The sequence below is a fragment of the Argentina silus genome, assembly GCF_951799395.1.
Source record: "Argentina silus genome assembly, chromosome: 10".
Taxonomy (NCBI): Eukaryota; Metazoa; Chordata; class Actinopteri; order Argentiniformes; family Argentinidae; genus Argentina; species Argentina silus.
Window position 1 is genome coordinate 17,628,733 of NC_139664.1, and position 14,953 is coordinate 17,643,685.

General features: G+C 44.9%; 1 protein-coding gene across 1 annotated transcript in view; it reads right to left on the reverse strand.

Annotated features, from left to right (window-relative positions):
• Window positions 1-10,737, reverse strand: part of emc2 (ER membrane protein complex subunit 2) — a 25,766-nt gene extending 15,029 nt beyond the window's left edge. Inside the window, exons 1-5 of the mRNA XM_083678312.1 lie at window positions 10,681-10,737; window positions 9,598-9,711; window positions 7,038-7,102; window positions 5,719-5,804; window positions 3,645-3,702 (exon numbers count right to left, since the gene is read on the reverse strand). Coding sequence (XP_083534438.1) covers window positions 3,645-3,702; window positions 5,719-5,804; window positions 7,038-7,102; window positions 9,598-9,711; window positions 10,681-10,720 — 363 coding nt within the window. The 5' untranslated portion in view covers window positions 10,721-10,737. The remainder of the gene's footprint in view (window positions 1-3,644; window positions 3,703-5,718; window positions 5,805-7,037; window positions 7,103-9,597; window positions 9,712-10,680) is intronic.
• Between the last annotated feature and the right edge of the window lie 4,216 nt (window positions 10,738-14,953).

Sequence of the window (14,953 nt, forward strand, 5' to 3'; positions counted from 1 at the left end):
ACTTGGGGCTCCCAGGAACATATGGAAGTTGGTAGCCTGGAGAGTCACACGGCACTTTATTAAACGGGGAGCTCTTCCAAACCGCTCTTCTCTCTCCCTCACTCTCCCCCACCCTCTCTCTCACTCTCCCGCACCCACCCACCCACCCACCCTCCCTCTCTCTCTCTCCCTCCCTCCCTCTAAACTAATGATCCTGAGGAACCTGGCAGCGCGGCTGATCCTGTCGTTGTCATGATTCTGTTTTAATTAGCGTTGGGGAGGAGCACTCAGAGTCAAGACTGGATTGTTTACATCACCCCTGGCGCTGGCGGAGAGGACCGAACACTACTAGTCTCTCTCTCTCTCTCTCTCTCTCTCTCTCTGATGGGGAGAGGAGTGTAGAGGGAGGGAAAGAGGGAGAGAGAGAGAGAGAGAGAGAGAAATGCCAACAAAATAACGACGAAGCATTATCCTAACCATGTGTAATAGTGTTCTAGAAATTGCAAAACAAAAACAAAAATGGTGTATTTTAAGTAGCCTATAAAAGGTAATTGTAAAGTATGAAAACAACACTATTACACAGCGTGCTGAGGGAATGTAAACATATCATAACAAAGCAGAAAACAAATCAAATATAGCCTGGTAAATAATTGCCTTATCATGTCTGTGTACAGGGAAAGTCAAGATGTTCAATGTCAACTCAATGTGAATGCATTGGACCTCTGTCAACACTATCTTGTCCTACTCATAGTAATTGTATGTAATTGTCGGTCAACCTCAGCAGTATTCTCAGTGACCTCAATTGCTTTCTCAAGAAATATTAGCTTCTACAAACCAATTAGGATTTAAATGGAGAGGGTTGGAATTCAACATACAGTATATCAGCCGAATCATCAATGCCGTTTGGGTTCAAAATAAATAATTCAACTCACTACCTTTTTATATGCAAATGTCGTGGACTCCAAGAGTTCTCTGAGAAAAGAAAAGTAAAAAAAAATAAAAAATAAAATAAAAAATGCATCTACGCAAGCAGACGAGAATTTCGCCAGATCCTTGCTGTAGGTATTGGAACATAACAAACTATGGAGGGGCTAAGAGTTCGAAACATTTTTTGGACACCGCCATGGCAGAGAAACCTTGAGCAATTTTTGTTGATTCAACAATTTCGGTTAATGGGTACCACATCTATTCCACAGCCTGTAATTACAACAGCTCAGTTTCCAATCTCCGCTCAGCATGCTGGGATAGCTCACAAGTCCTTGCTGTGGTCGCCAATTTTCCGCCATTTCTCCAGCCCATCCCCGCCCCGCATTCTAAGGAACATGTTAGAAGAAGAAGAAAAAGTAGAAGAAGTAGAAGAAGAAGAAGAAACATGCTGGGAGGAGGAGAGGAGATATCCTTCACTCAGAGACAGGTGACCTAGATGATGTCACCCCCCTCCACCCCACCACACCCTCACCAGCCAAGGCAGGATTGTGGGAAAGAGCTGATCTAGTCAATACCAGGGGCCAGAGGACCTGTTATGTTCCACTCCCGCCCCCAGGGTTGATTGACAGCTCCTGGTCTTACAGGGTGGTAAGCCACAGCCTGCCTTTGGAGATCAGGATTCAGGAAACGGACCAATCCCATCCGAGGACCTTCCTGAGATCCCCACGGGACGCTGCTGTGCCAGGGTGGTGCTCCGATTGGCTACTGGGTAATACCAGCCATATCCCACAAGGCTACTGTTCCCAAGGCACCTCCCATTTCCCATGTGGGAAGACCTCACTGCCGAAAAATGAAGAGGGCACCCCCCAAAAGATATTTACTGTCAAAGTATATTTCTGCTGGCCTGCCTTTTAGAGACAGCATCCATGTTGACCAAAAGACAACAAACTCAAATATTTGCTTAAAGATTAGTCTAATCATTAAACAAATACTCTTGTGGAGCTATGAACACCAATTACTGGCAACGTCTCTATTCAAACTAACTCAGCAGCTCATGCCTCCCTACCACCTGCCTGCAATGAAAGAGTGGGCCTATTCAATGTGCTTGTCTTTGAAATAGGACATGGCGAGGGGGGGGTGGGGTGGGGGGTGGGGGGGCACCAAGTCAATAGAGATCTCTTGTTTTACAGGGAGGACAGTTGACCGAAGTGATTGGTTTGAGCCAACAGACACAGATCGTTCGATAAACATGGGTAAATAACGACAGGAATCACAAAGAGAAGGTGTGAGAGAGAGAGAGAGAAAGAAAATGGGGGATGAGTCAGTCGTTATTACCCTCCCAGAGAAAGAGAGAGGGAGAGAGAGAGAGAGAGAGTGATGGGGGGGGGGGGGGTGACTGCACCAGAGCGAACCCGAGTTTATTGATTTTGTCAGCAAGACCTCCATCTGTTTGAAACAGACAGTCCTGCGAGGTGCAGGATCCTCACATGGTGTCCACGGGAACAAATGCCTCTGCTTCGTGTCCCTAGCGCTCTGCCGGTCGAGAGAACATGTTTTAATACGTATCTAAGCAAGTCCATGTGTCAGGACCAACACAGGAAACGTGTTGAACGTCTTCAAGGGGCCACTGCCAAAACAAATAAGGTCATGGTTTCTTTTGAAAAACCCTTTTAAAACATTTATTTTCTTGTGTGGCCACGTGTCCTCATGGAAACGATTAAGGAGGAGCAGGTACAACGTGTTTTTTCGGTGGTGGTGGTGTGGGATTGGCAGAACACTGAAAGAGACATGGTCATTCAGCTGAAATCGGATCTTAATTGAGAGAAGATTGTGTGGAACTCGAGACGACAACAGTCTACACTGTTTCGGAGGGGGTACGGCCATTTATAAACCAGACGGACACAAATTGCTAAGTTACAGTACATGTCATCTAATTACGAAGATAAATATACAAAAGGATTTTTGCGCTGGTTTGACGTTATTGTCCTGTGGGGGTTGTAGTTCCAGCTCCAGTTCCAGCTGTAGACCATAAACATGATCATTATCATGCAAATAGCTAGCCTACAAATTGGCAGCTAAAGACACAGCGACAATGAACATGAGTGGATAGAACTCAGAGGGGGGAGGGGAGAGGGGGGGGGGGGAGTAGCAACCTCCAGTTCATAGCCCAGATGGTCCCCGTCAGAACACTTGCCGCACATTGTGCATTATAATAAACCCTTGAGTCAAAGACTTCCTGCATTGAGCCTTTATCTGTGGCTTTGGGAACACCAGGGCTTTGCACCTGAGGCTGGTTGACAGTAATGGAGGACACTAGACAGGAGCCGCAGTCCTGCTCACCCCGCAGGGGGGCCGCGAATGGCCTATATATCACCGTCTTCAAAAGACCAGGGCCTACATTTATGCTTTAGCTCCACCAAACATGTCTACCACTGACTAAGACCATGAATCATCATCCCCCGCCGCCCCCCGCCATCACCCTCCCTCCTTCCCTCCCTCCCTCCTTCCCTCCCTCCCTCCCTCCACCACTTGTCATACGTGTGGGTGAGGGCCTGATCAGCAATGTGGTTGAGGTCGGAAAGGGCACGGGGAGTTTAACTAAGCAAACTCACACCGCTAATACCAACGCTCTTCAGCAGATTCAGGCACCAGCTGCAACTGGGAACTAAAGAGTGATGGAGGAGGTAGAGGTAGTGGACGGGAGGGTGGGGAGGGCGGGGGAGGGGCTTTCGTCTCACCGTGTTGGTCGGATCGTCTTGCAGGATGGAATCGTACTGCTTGCTGGCGTCTTCGTACCTTCAAAAAGGAGGGAAGAAAAATAAATGAATAAATAAATAAATAAAGATTAGCTTTTTGATTTTTTTTTTTTAAACCAATCACAGTCTCTCACCAGTCAAGCCCGTCAAGAAATTAGGTGGTGGGGGGAAATCAAACAAAAGTTCAAGGCAATCAGGTTTCTGTATACAAAGCACGGCAGGTTTCTATGGTTATGGTGAGCCATTTTTTATTTATTTTTTGGGGGAAATCAGCGATCTAAATGATCTAAAGGCAGAAATAAACAGTTTTTAACAGTTTCTGCTGGAATGGCCAACCGTCGTAAAGTGGGGGCTTACGCCGTTCAAACAAGAATCAAGTAACCAATTCAAATAGAGCAGGAAACAGGCGCGCTGATTTTAAAGACTGTATACGCGCGGGATTTCCAGCGCTTTGATTCACCTACAAACAAATCAAATTGTTGCGTTTACATCTTTAAAAAGGGGTCTGGCTTATGGGCCGTGCGGAATGGAATACCTTCACAAAGGCCTACATGTGAATCTGATAAGGAACTGTATCCAACACAATGTGTGCTTTAAACTGACAGACGGAAGGGGGGGGGGGGGGGGGGGGGACCACCACATGATTCAGTTTAAAGAGAAAACTTATGGAGCTGTAAAAATGAAATCATACAGCAAATTCTGGGAACTGGAAGGTGGGGGAGGCATGTGCACTTCTCTTGTCATGTCAAATCAGGAGTGCTGGGGGATGATTTTTGAACTTTTTTATTTTTATTTTTATTTTTTTTTATATTAGGAGGCAATCTGCAACTCTAACAGTTTAGCAGCCAGAAGAGAACCGGGGTCTCCATGATCAAAACCTGTTCCGCCCCCACCGCAACCTCCCCAACAGAAGCCCTTCTCTGGTTCCCATTAGCACGGCGCAGCCCCACTTCCAGTGCCACTCCCCCCCCCCCCCCCACCCCCCCACCCCCCCTCTCATCCACTTTATTACTCAACTGCACACTGGGAGATCTCAGATGGCACCGGCCAACCACTCAACCAGCCACTTTGATTCGCTTTATTTACTTAGCTAGCGACTCAATGAGATACGTGTGTGTGTGTGTGTGTGGGGGGGGGGGATGTTTGTATGTGTGTGTGTGTGTGCGTGTGCGTGTGTGTGTATGTCGGGGAGGGGTGAGGGACACAGACTTAGTTGTTTGAAGTTGTGTCATTCGTGTGTACCTCTGTCTGAAGCCAATTAGACGCGAGTGTGTCGTTTATTCAATCTGACAGCGCCGGAGCAAATCGCTCTTAATTATCACATATAAACTCTGACATTACCGATAAACGAGTCGTCATGATTAGGGTAGGAATGCGAGAGAGAGAGAGAGGTGGTAAACAGATTGAATTACCCTTATTCCAGCTCGCCAAGTCAAAAATACCCATGTTGATCTTTCTCCTAAATGCCTCCCTGTCTTTTTTTTGGTCCTCTTTATGAATCGCAGACGTTAAAATAAAACAGGTCCTGAGAAGAGAAGGAACCCAGAGAGAACCCTGAACGAAGCTGAAACTGTGGTAACATGTCAATATTTACAGGCCCGCAAGACCTCCTCTCTCAGCACATGAAAACACAACGAGAGAGGGGGGGGGGGGGGGGGGGGGGGAAGAAGAGAGAAAGAAAAGACAAACCAGAGAAGATTGAGGGACCCCCAGAATAACAGTGGGATCAAACCACTTCCTTCCTGGGAATCCCTCACTCAGGCAAAACTGAGGGCCACAGGACTACCCAGCACACACTCAACCACACTCACACACACAGCTCGCCAGCACTCAACCACACACACACACACACACACACACACACACACACATCGCTCACTCTTCTCCCCAAGTTTGCCAATGGGATAATGGGTGTTCCAACATAAACACACCCCACCACACGCACACACATGCACACACACGCGCGCACACACACGCACACACACACACACGCACACACACACACGCACACGCACGCACACGCACGCACGCACGCACACACACTCCTGACTCTTACCTTTCCAAAGCCTCCAGCCGCATGCCCGATAACCGCTTGACTCTGTGGCTACCTGGAAACTGCCTCTTCAGTTCCTGTAGACAAGTCTGAAAGGAAGTGGGCAGAGAGGGAGCTGCAATTAGAGTTGGCTGACTAGGACCTCACACGTTTGTCTTGAACACAAACACTGCCTTCACAGTACGTACATACATACAAACAAACACACACGACATTTAAAAATGCATCACCATCATCTCCTCTGGAATAACAAATGACACATTCCAGTTCGGCCAGAGCATTAAAACCAGGGCAAGAGAGGCGTTTTCCATTCATGGTATCCGTGATAAAAAAGAAAAAAACAAAGGTCAACAAAACAATTCTCCAGAGGAAACGATGTGAAAACGTCCAGCTGGCGTGGGAGAAGTCTTACCATGGTACCCTGTGGGTACCCACAACTCCAGACTCTCTACTATAAAAAGGACAGGCAGGAGGTTTTTCCTCCTCTACGAGGGAGCCGGTGTTTTTTTCACACGCTTATGACAAGAGGTGAGGAATGGTTATCGTGGCCTCCAATGTTATCGTGGTTGAAATGGAAAGTCTGCCATTTGTGGCAGAGCAGGTCTCCTGATCTATCCTGTTACAGAACAGTCAAGGCCCTTCTCTTTTCCAGGGCTAGCAGCAGAAAACTGTACCGACTCTTGTTTTGTATGTATTGTACACTCGACAATCTTTAAAAGGTTAAGAATTAAGTAGTTTGAAAAGAGAGCATAAGCAGAAATAGTTCGGTTACAACTGCTATCGTTCCCAGTGAAGCACAAAAACAGGCTAGCTCAAGTTACCATTCATGCTATTTTCACATTATTTCTGCCGTGCGAAAATGCACCTTTTCCATCAAATCAAATAGGAAAAAATCTTTTTCCGCCCACAGTCTGGATTTCATGGAACACCATCCTAAATGTACAGTCAGATACAGAAACATTAATCTCAGTAGCAACATCACGGTAAACTCAAGGATGGCAGATGAGTCATCCAGCAAAAAAATAAAAAAAACTCCATAAAGGAACTAGCGAACACAGCTCAGCTAACACCAACAGTGCGCTTCTGTACTCACTTTCTTTAACACTCCCTTATTCCAACGCTCAGCAAATTGTTTTTCCAAAGTACTGTACAGACGGGGGAATATTTTTTTGGCAAATATAAAAGCCTTTTTTTTTTTTTTTTTTTTTTTTTTTCTCCTCCATTTGGCAGACGGGGTGACAAAGTAGCAATGACTGTGAAAGATGTTCTTTGAGGTTGCTGGGTGTGGGTGGCAGCAAGCAGCTGTCAGGAGGGAGACTTACCCAGGCCAAATCATCCCGACTGCAGTCCAACGCCGCTATCATCACCTGCTCGTAAATTATCCATACTGGGCACAGGAGACAAAAAAAGATAAACAGTTTGTGTACATTCCAGTGGAGCGCCAAGTGGAACATCACAGAATGATATATTGACATGTAGGCTGCTTGTAAGTCTGACTGTAACTTGGTGTGCTTTCCTTCTTCTACTTCTCCTCGATCATACTGCGCAAGATAAGTGATGCCTAAAATGTGGACATCAGGAGCTAAATAAACACAGCCCTTTTCAACTAAGGATGGATATTCACTTTGGACTTATTGCTTGCATGTCCTCCTGAAAATAATCGGTCTGCTATCTCAGACAGGTTACAGTGACAGATTACAGTTCAGTGAAAGACAATATTATAAAGACAAAAAAAATAAATGGCTACATTGCACTGCTTTTGTGCTATTGTATGAAATATGGCTCTGAATGTCGGTATTGTAAGAAGTATTGTATGGAAAGGGGAAGGGGGCTTGAGTTTTTCCCCGACCATACAATTCAGAGCCTTATTCACACGATACAACTTCTTCCAAAACCCAATGCAATGTAGTTGTAGCCCGTTCCAAAGCCATGGGGAGAGAAAGCTTCTACAGGGCAGAAGGCCCTATATTATGTCATTTCAATGAGATATTCTAACAAGTTACGGTGTGACGCTCCATCCACCGTGGTCCATCATCTCGCCTAACACACTTCATTCGGTGGTTAGCAATAAAAGATTAAATGTTGTTTTAAGTGTTTATTCAATCATTCGGCTGGAACAGTATAAGACATTGATTAATAGCTGTGGCTAATGGATCCAATTAATGGAATTAATGCTCAATGTCAGACACGTCTGTTTTGACAACCACGCCAGACTTCCTCTGCCAAACGCCATCCCTGATGTTAATTGAGAAAGAACAATAAAATCCGACTCAACAAGAAAACTGATTTGCCAAAACAAACAAACGCCTGGAGTTTTTCGGGCCTTTTTTATGATTCCAGCTCTTGTTTTGATAATTGCCATCTTGTTTCACAGCCAATTTAAGAGCTGGTTTCAATAAAAACCAGGGTGTGTTAAGTGTTTACCCTCCTCTTTAAAGGCTGTATGAATCATAATGACTGCAAGAAAAAGAGAGACTTTCACAGAACTGTTCAGCGGGAAGGCATAGGCTAGTAAATACAAGCAGGATACTCTGCTAAGTCTTTGATAAGTTTATTTAAGGTACAACGTGTGAAAACACCTCCAGTGTACTGTACAATACCAGAGCCTTTAGATTTGCGTTTTGCTCAACCAAAGGTTTACCACAACTTCTCATTGTTCAGATCAGGGGCACAGTCACAGCGGTTCCAGAGACATTCATAAATAGGACAATACAGTAGCCTACTGTCAATTGCGAAAAGGATGAGCAGCATATTCAACGTTCAGTTCAGTCTAGCCTATCCATCCTCCACACTGAAAATCAACACTAAACGCAACCCCAATTTGGTAAGAAGATACAATAAAAGCGTTGCTGGAAATGGCCACATATCAGACGACAATACAAAACATATGACAATACAAAGCAATTCAATGCCTTTCGCAGAAGCCTAAGACTCCACAGCCAATATCCAGCATCCACACAAACATGAGCTCAAGCTGGATAAATATCACTGTTTTTCTAGGCCTTTACAGAGGAACAGTCAGTGGCAGTGCTCCCTGATTCCACTCGCTTGCAAGAGTTTATCATTCAAGACCCACTCATTTCCAAGAGATGGATCTCCTGCTTGCTTTTATGAGCTGCCATACTAACATCCAGGCAAACCCATGATAGCTACCTCTGAGAGTTGTCCAAATCAGTCATCTGCCTAGGCTTTCGGTACGACCTGCCCTGACAATCACGTTGTGTTCAGACATTGAAACCACAAACCAAAGCAGTCTATATCACACACTACCACAGAATGTGAAAGACGTAGGCTCCATATTAGGCCTAGAATCTAGTATGTGTTCTGACTGAGTGAGGATACAGTATGTTTTTTTTCCTCCTTTGACCCAGTACATTTTTGTTAAGTAAGCATGTTGCCAGAAACAATGACAGCACAGTCTGATAATGACTTTTAATATGCCTTTGATGCCTAAATACACTGTGCATTATCCACGTCTACTGTAACGCCACGTGAAATTGGACCAAGACACTGACACTAGGCTACTTTCTGTCGGCCTAGGCTAAGTATCGTCATACCAAGGGCCAGTTTCACAGACAAGGCTTAAGCCTAGTCCTGGGCTAATTCACACTTTCAATGGCAAATTGCCACTGAGGATGCTTTTTAGTCGAGGACTAGGCTTAAGCCGTGTCTGTGAAACCGGCCTTAAGTGTTCTCATTAAGCAACTAGTGCAACCAATGCATAAATGAAACAGGTATACTCCAGTACAGTACATATACCAACTTGGCAAATCAAATCCTCGTGCTCCAAATGCTCATTGTGTACACATTGATGACTTCAAAATCACTACTAGAAACAGTGAATGATTGATTCGAATATTGATCTGGTTGATGTCCACTTACTGTCATCCCCAAGTTTAGAAGCATGTTCATTTATCAACTCCTCGCCGACATCCACGATTTGTTCACTATTTCTGTGGTTCTCCTCTCTCCATTTCCGGAGCTTGTCTCTCATCTCTGCGGACAGAATAATTCAGGCCTGAGAACACTCATATTTGTACACATTGCATAATGTACTTTTATCAGACATGCCACGTAAAATCAACATCAATGGGGATTGAAATGAAAGATTAGGCCTAATTTATTGTAGACGTTGCTATAATCACGCTATGGGGGCTGCTTCTATCTAGGTAGTGAAATAATAATATCATTTAACCACATTGGGCTATATCAGCTGTCACCGACCTGTCACCTGGTCAGCTGGCTAGCTGTGTTAGACAGCTCCAAAACAAAGCCATAAGCATGACCCATCACTGCTCTTCTAGCCCCATATGTCACCTCCATCACTGACACTCACTGCTGTTTAGCTGCTGTAATAGTAATCGCTTGCTGATGTAGCTCATCTATTAACTACAACGCTGACAGGGCTACAGCAATGGTAATCCAACCCATTGAACGTTAGCAACACCACGTAAGCTTGCAGGAAGAAACTGAACGCGGCAGTACTTGATGACATGAGATCAAGTACTAAAGGGAGCCGGAGAGGTTGTCAGCATGTCCCGGTTACTGCTTTTCATTAAGAACAATGTCTTACTGACTGGCGTTAGCTCTCCGACTAGCAAGCTAGGTAGTAGCACGATCTCCCCATGGAAGCTTAGCTAACGTACACGGGAGTAAGGGACAACATTCATAATACAATCATACTACAATAACGCCAAACAGAATAATGAACAATAAATACAATCAAGGTTTTGTTGAGCATAAACCTGAACCACCCAGATCGACATCTAGCTAGCTAGCAATGTAAGATAGCTAGCTAGCAGCAGTGCAGCATGTTAGCTTAGCTAGCTATCTGGCCTGTCAGAGAAATCGACACACGCAGCGGAAAAGTCGACTCAAGAAATGACTCGAATGATGAATATGATACACAAAACATCCAATTGTGAAAGCAATCAACGACTGCATTAGCTACAATGTTTTGTTTACCTTCCCAGCCTACATCGTACATTTCTGATACCGACGCCATGTTTCTTTGACAGCAGCCGTTCTACGTCATCGAGTTGGTAGTGCTATGGGTGTGGCTTGTTTAACTCTGGTACCCAACCTGAAGCACCCTGCTTACTTGACAGCAGTGTGAGTGAGCTAGCCTACATAAATACACAAATACACATAAATACATACATTGAATATTTTCAGTACTATTTCAGTTTCATATTTTGGCTGAAATATCTCTCCTTGTGTCGTTGATATTACTGAAAAGGGGTGATGTGATGATCCGTTTGAGGGAAAGATGATGAAAAATGATTTTAGGAAACATTTTCCTCGAGGCTACCATGAAAGCCCTCTTGTCAGACATTATTCTCTGAGATACAGTGATTATCAGATTCATAGAAGCCAGCTAGCTGACAGCTGACCCGTGCGGGAAGGTCTCCCTTCCTTGGCTGTTTTTTGATTATTGAGAGAGTGTCTTCCATAACCTATGGTTGGTAGACAGCAAATAATGGAAATCAGGTTTATTATTAACAACAACAATGTATTCATCCTACGCCTGGCAGGGAGGGCTGAAAGGGGCAAAGATGTTGTCTCTAGTCATACGCTTCATTCAAAAATAATTTTCCTCTGAGGTATAGACGAAGCAGCGTGTTTTAAAGCATGCTTTGAAAGCACATCTATGGGCTTTGTCCTCCTCTCTTTCTCCCTTTCTGATTTCCCTCTGAAGGGCCCCTGTGGATTCCACTGCTGCTCTGTGTATGTTATGCGCCCCCCTACGCTTCCCACATTACGCACTTGTTGAGGTGGACTCAAACTCGCTTACAGAGACATTTCAGAGACTTGATGTCATCCCCAGGACTGCTAACTGCACTGTAGATAGATACTTTGTTAACCTTCTATTGTCTAAGGTCAGCAGGACTATGTTGTTTTTACAGGACACTGCCATTGTAAAATGGCAGAGCATGGTCAATGTTGGGCAAGTACAAGTGCACAAGAGGACTATAAAATGTCATCATCTCTGTCAGGGATACGAAAAATAACATTGTGTGCGGTTTTAACTTCACGTTCAGCTCAAGCCATCCGTGGACTTGTAATTTTCAAGTCTGCACATGGCAGGCAGTTGATATGTGGTCGGGTTTTTGCTGGAAACCAAAATACTGAGACGACCACATTAAAACAAGCAAACACTGTCCTTCGGGGTAAAGGGCTTTCCCATTTCTGCCAGGGTGCCTGTTAAAGGCCAGAGCTTTGCTCTGCTCTGCTCGGGTCTGCTCTGCTCTGCTCTGCTTCTGACCTGCACACCAGACCAGACGGTGGGGCCTGGTTGACTGACTCAGAGGATGACAGGGCATCATGATGGTAATGCAAAGGGCCTCTGTGCTGTGCTGGTTTAACAAGCTGTCTGTAACTAATGTCAGCATGAGAGGCAGCTGGATCCGGAGGTAGTGAGTGAGAGAATTGGAATAAAAAAGCCCTCCACACCATTCGTTTACCTTGGAGCTTGCACTCTCAGCCAAAAATGTCACGACGACAACCAGAGGATGGAGATCAATAGCAACTGACTGAAAACCCCAATTGTGCTCCTTGACTGCTGCTTGCGTAGGTTTCCATGTGCCGGGAACACAACATATGGCCCAGGCCAGGGGATCGCCAGGCATATACAGATTTTTTTCCCCTTCATTTCAGTCTCCCTCTTGTCTAAAAAAAGAACGCTAGGTTTCTGTAAGAAACACTGCACAGGCATTATATTTTGATTTCTGACAGAAGCAATCAGAGCTGGCGATCCCTAAAACGAACAGACAGGGCCTGCAGATTGAGGTGGGTGGGAGTTTGGTTTAGGTGCTCTGTGTGGTTTTGAAACAGTTCCTGTTCCTTCCTTCCAAGCGTTTCTTTTTCATTGGTGTCATACGGTTGCGGAAAATGAAGACAGATGCAATTAGCAGCAATGTTTGGGCTCAACCCTCTGGAGCCAGCGGCTCTGTGTTTGCTTTGAAACCTGATTAGGACCCCTGTCTGACCAAGTTGCTTTCACCTCACCACGAATCGCTCCTTACAGATGACTTCAGCGCGCGTTGCCTCTGATGATCTCCCTCTGTCGCACCTTTGACCTCGCCCATATCCTGACTGAGAGGCCCCTGAGCGGGAAATCGCCGTGGCACACATCACAATTTAGCTTCATCACTCTCTTTTATTCCCTGACTACCTCTCCATTGATTTCAATGCCAAGCACAATATTTAGATCAGTGTCAGTCATCGTCGTCGTCCCCCACACACACACCCACTCCCATCCACACACACACACACACACACACACACACACACACACACACATGCACACACACACACACACACACACACACACTGGTACATTATGTTACTCACACAGTTAGAAGCCTTGGGATGTATGGCTCCCCTGACACCTCATGTAGTGGTGTGATTGCTCATAGTGGAGGAGTCCATTGCCACATGCAGTACATTATGTTTAGCTGGATTAGGTTTAATGGCCGTCGTTCTTTCTCATTAAATTCAATTCAAACAAGGGTTTACAATCACCCTGCACGAGATGACTTTTAAAAGACTCTCTGGCCCATGCCCTAGTTTAGTGTGTGTGTTCAGATGTGTTCATTTACATGTGATGTATTGCAATTAAGCACAAAGGAAATGTTCCATCAAAAGCAATTATGTCCCGGCTTGAAGCTTTTCTCAGATTTCATTGACTTCATCCCAGTGCTTGACTGTCAAGTCCAACAAAGTCACTTGTCTAATTCAACTCAATAGCGTGAAAGACATTTTGATTTTCTTTCAATGTCATTTTGTCAAGGAAAGCGCTTTCACATGAAAAGGTGCTTGATATAATGCTGAAATATCCCTACTCTCGATATCATTTACTGTAGTCTTAAATGAAGAACACGGATACACGCTTTGAAATTCGGACTTCTCACGCATATACAATGGACATTCTGTCAACAAGTCCAAAGACCCCCTCTTTCTTGTTGTAATTTAGATTTCCTCATAGAACTTTATACTGGCACTGATTGAGCGAGGGAGTAAACTTACTCTGAGTAGACCTTGTATTTGAGTCTCCCATAAGAACTATTCTCACACATGGCCCTTCTCAGTAACAGTACTCCAGCAGTAGTGGTCTGACCCGTAGACCTACGCTATTGTTACAGCTTGAAACGTGGAACACTTCTACATCCTCTCAGGGGGTCTGACTTGAGGTTTACCATTTGGAAAAGTTATGGCCCTAGTTCACTCTCATAATTACTTTCTCGTCCAATTGTTTTGAGAGCGGTTTTCTTCAGAGGCCTCTCCTAAGTTACATAAATATATGCAACGGCAATTATTCTAGAAATGCCCAATCCAGATAAATAAGAAGAAACGGATCCCATCCCTTGTTCTGCGGAAGCCATGGATAAATAGCATGATGTGGACTGATCATATTTCACATTTATTTTCCGGTAAGAATGTCCAATGACCACAAATTTGGAGATAGCACTGCATTCCCTGTAATGTCATGTTTTCAGAGAAAATTGCAGAGGGGAAATCAAGCTATGCATATCATGAGGGGTGAGCATGGGAATGTCTGGGATTTGGTGGGGTAGTGTTCAGGGGGTCAGATAGTCTCCCTCTGTTTGCTTGACTCTTATTCAAGAGTATTATAGGATTAGAACATATACACACACACACACACACACACACACACACTTGCACACAAGCAAACACGCACACACACACACACACACACACACACACACACACGCACACACACACACACACACACACACACACGCACAGACACACGCACACACACACACACACACACACACACGCACATTGTGTAAAGTTTCATAGATATATGACATGTGGCCATGTGAGGATTCACTGGGTTTGGAAAGGACTAACATGTTAGTCTTTGTGTAAAGTTGACATGTGCGCCACAGATGTTTCGCCATGCTTGGTGCAACTGGGTGCTTGCTGAGAGTTTGTATTGTTTTCTGGCCCCCCTGGCTCGGTCGATAACCCTGATCCCACTGCCATCGAATAGGACGCTGCTGATGTCAGCATTGGGCACCGGATCAGGAGTGTGGGCCGCTGATTTATAACCTGACACGGACTAGGAGCGAGGTGATGCATATCTAAAAAGCCCTACAAAAGAATAATTGAAATTCATATTAAATATAAACTAGCATTTGGATTCAGAGAGGAGATGCTTGGCTTTGCAACATCCAACGCAAAGGCATTCGTCTTCAGTTTGTATTGATTT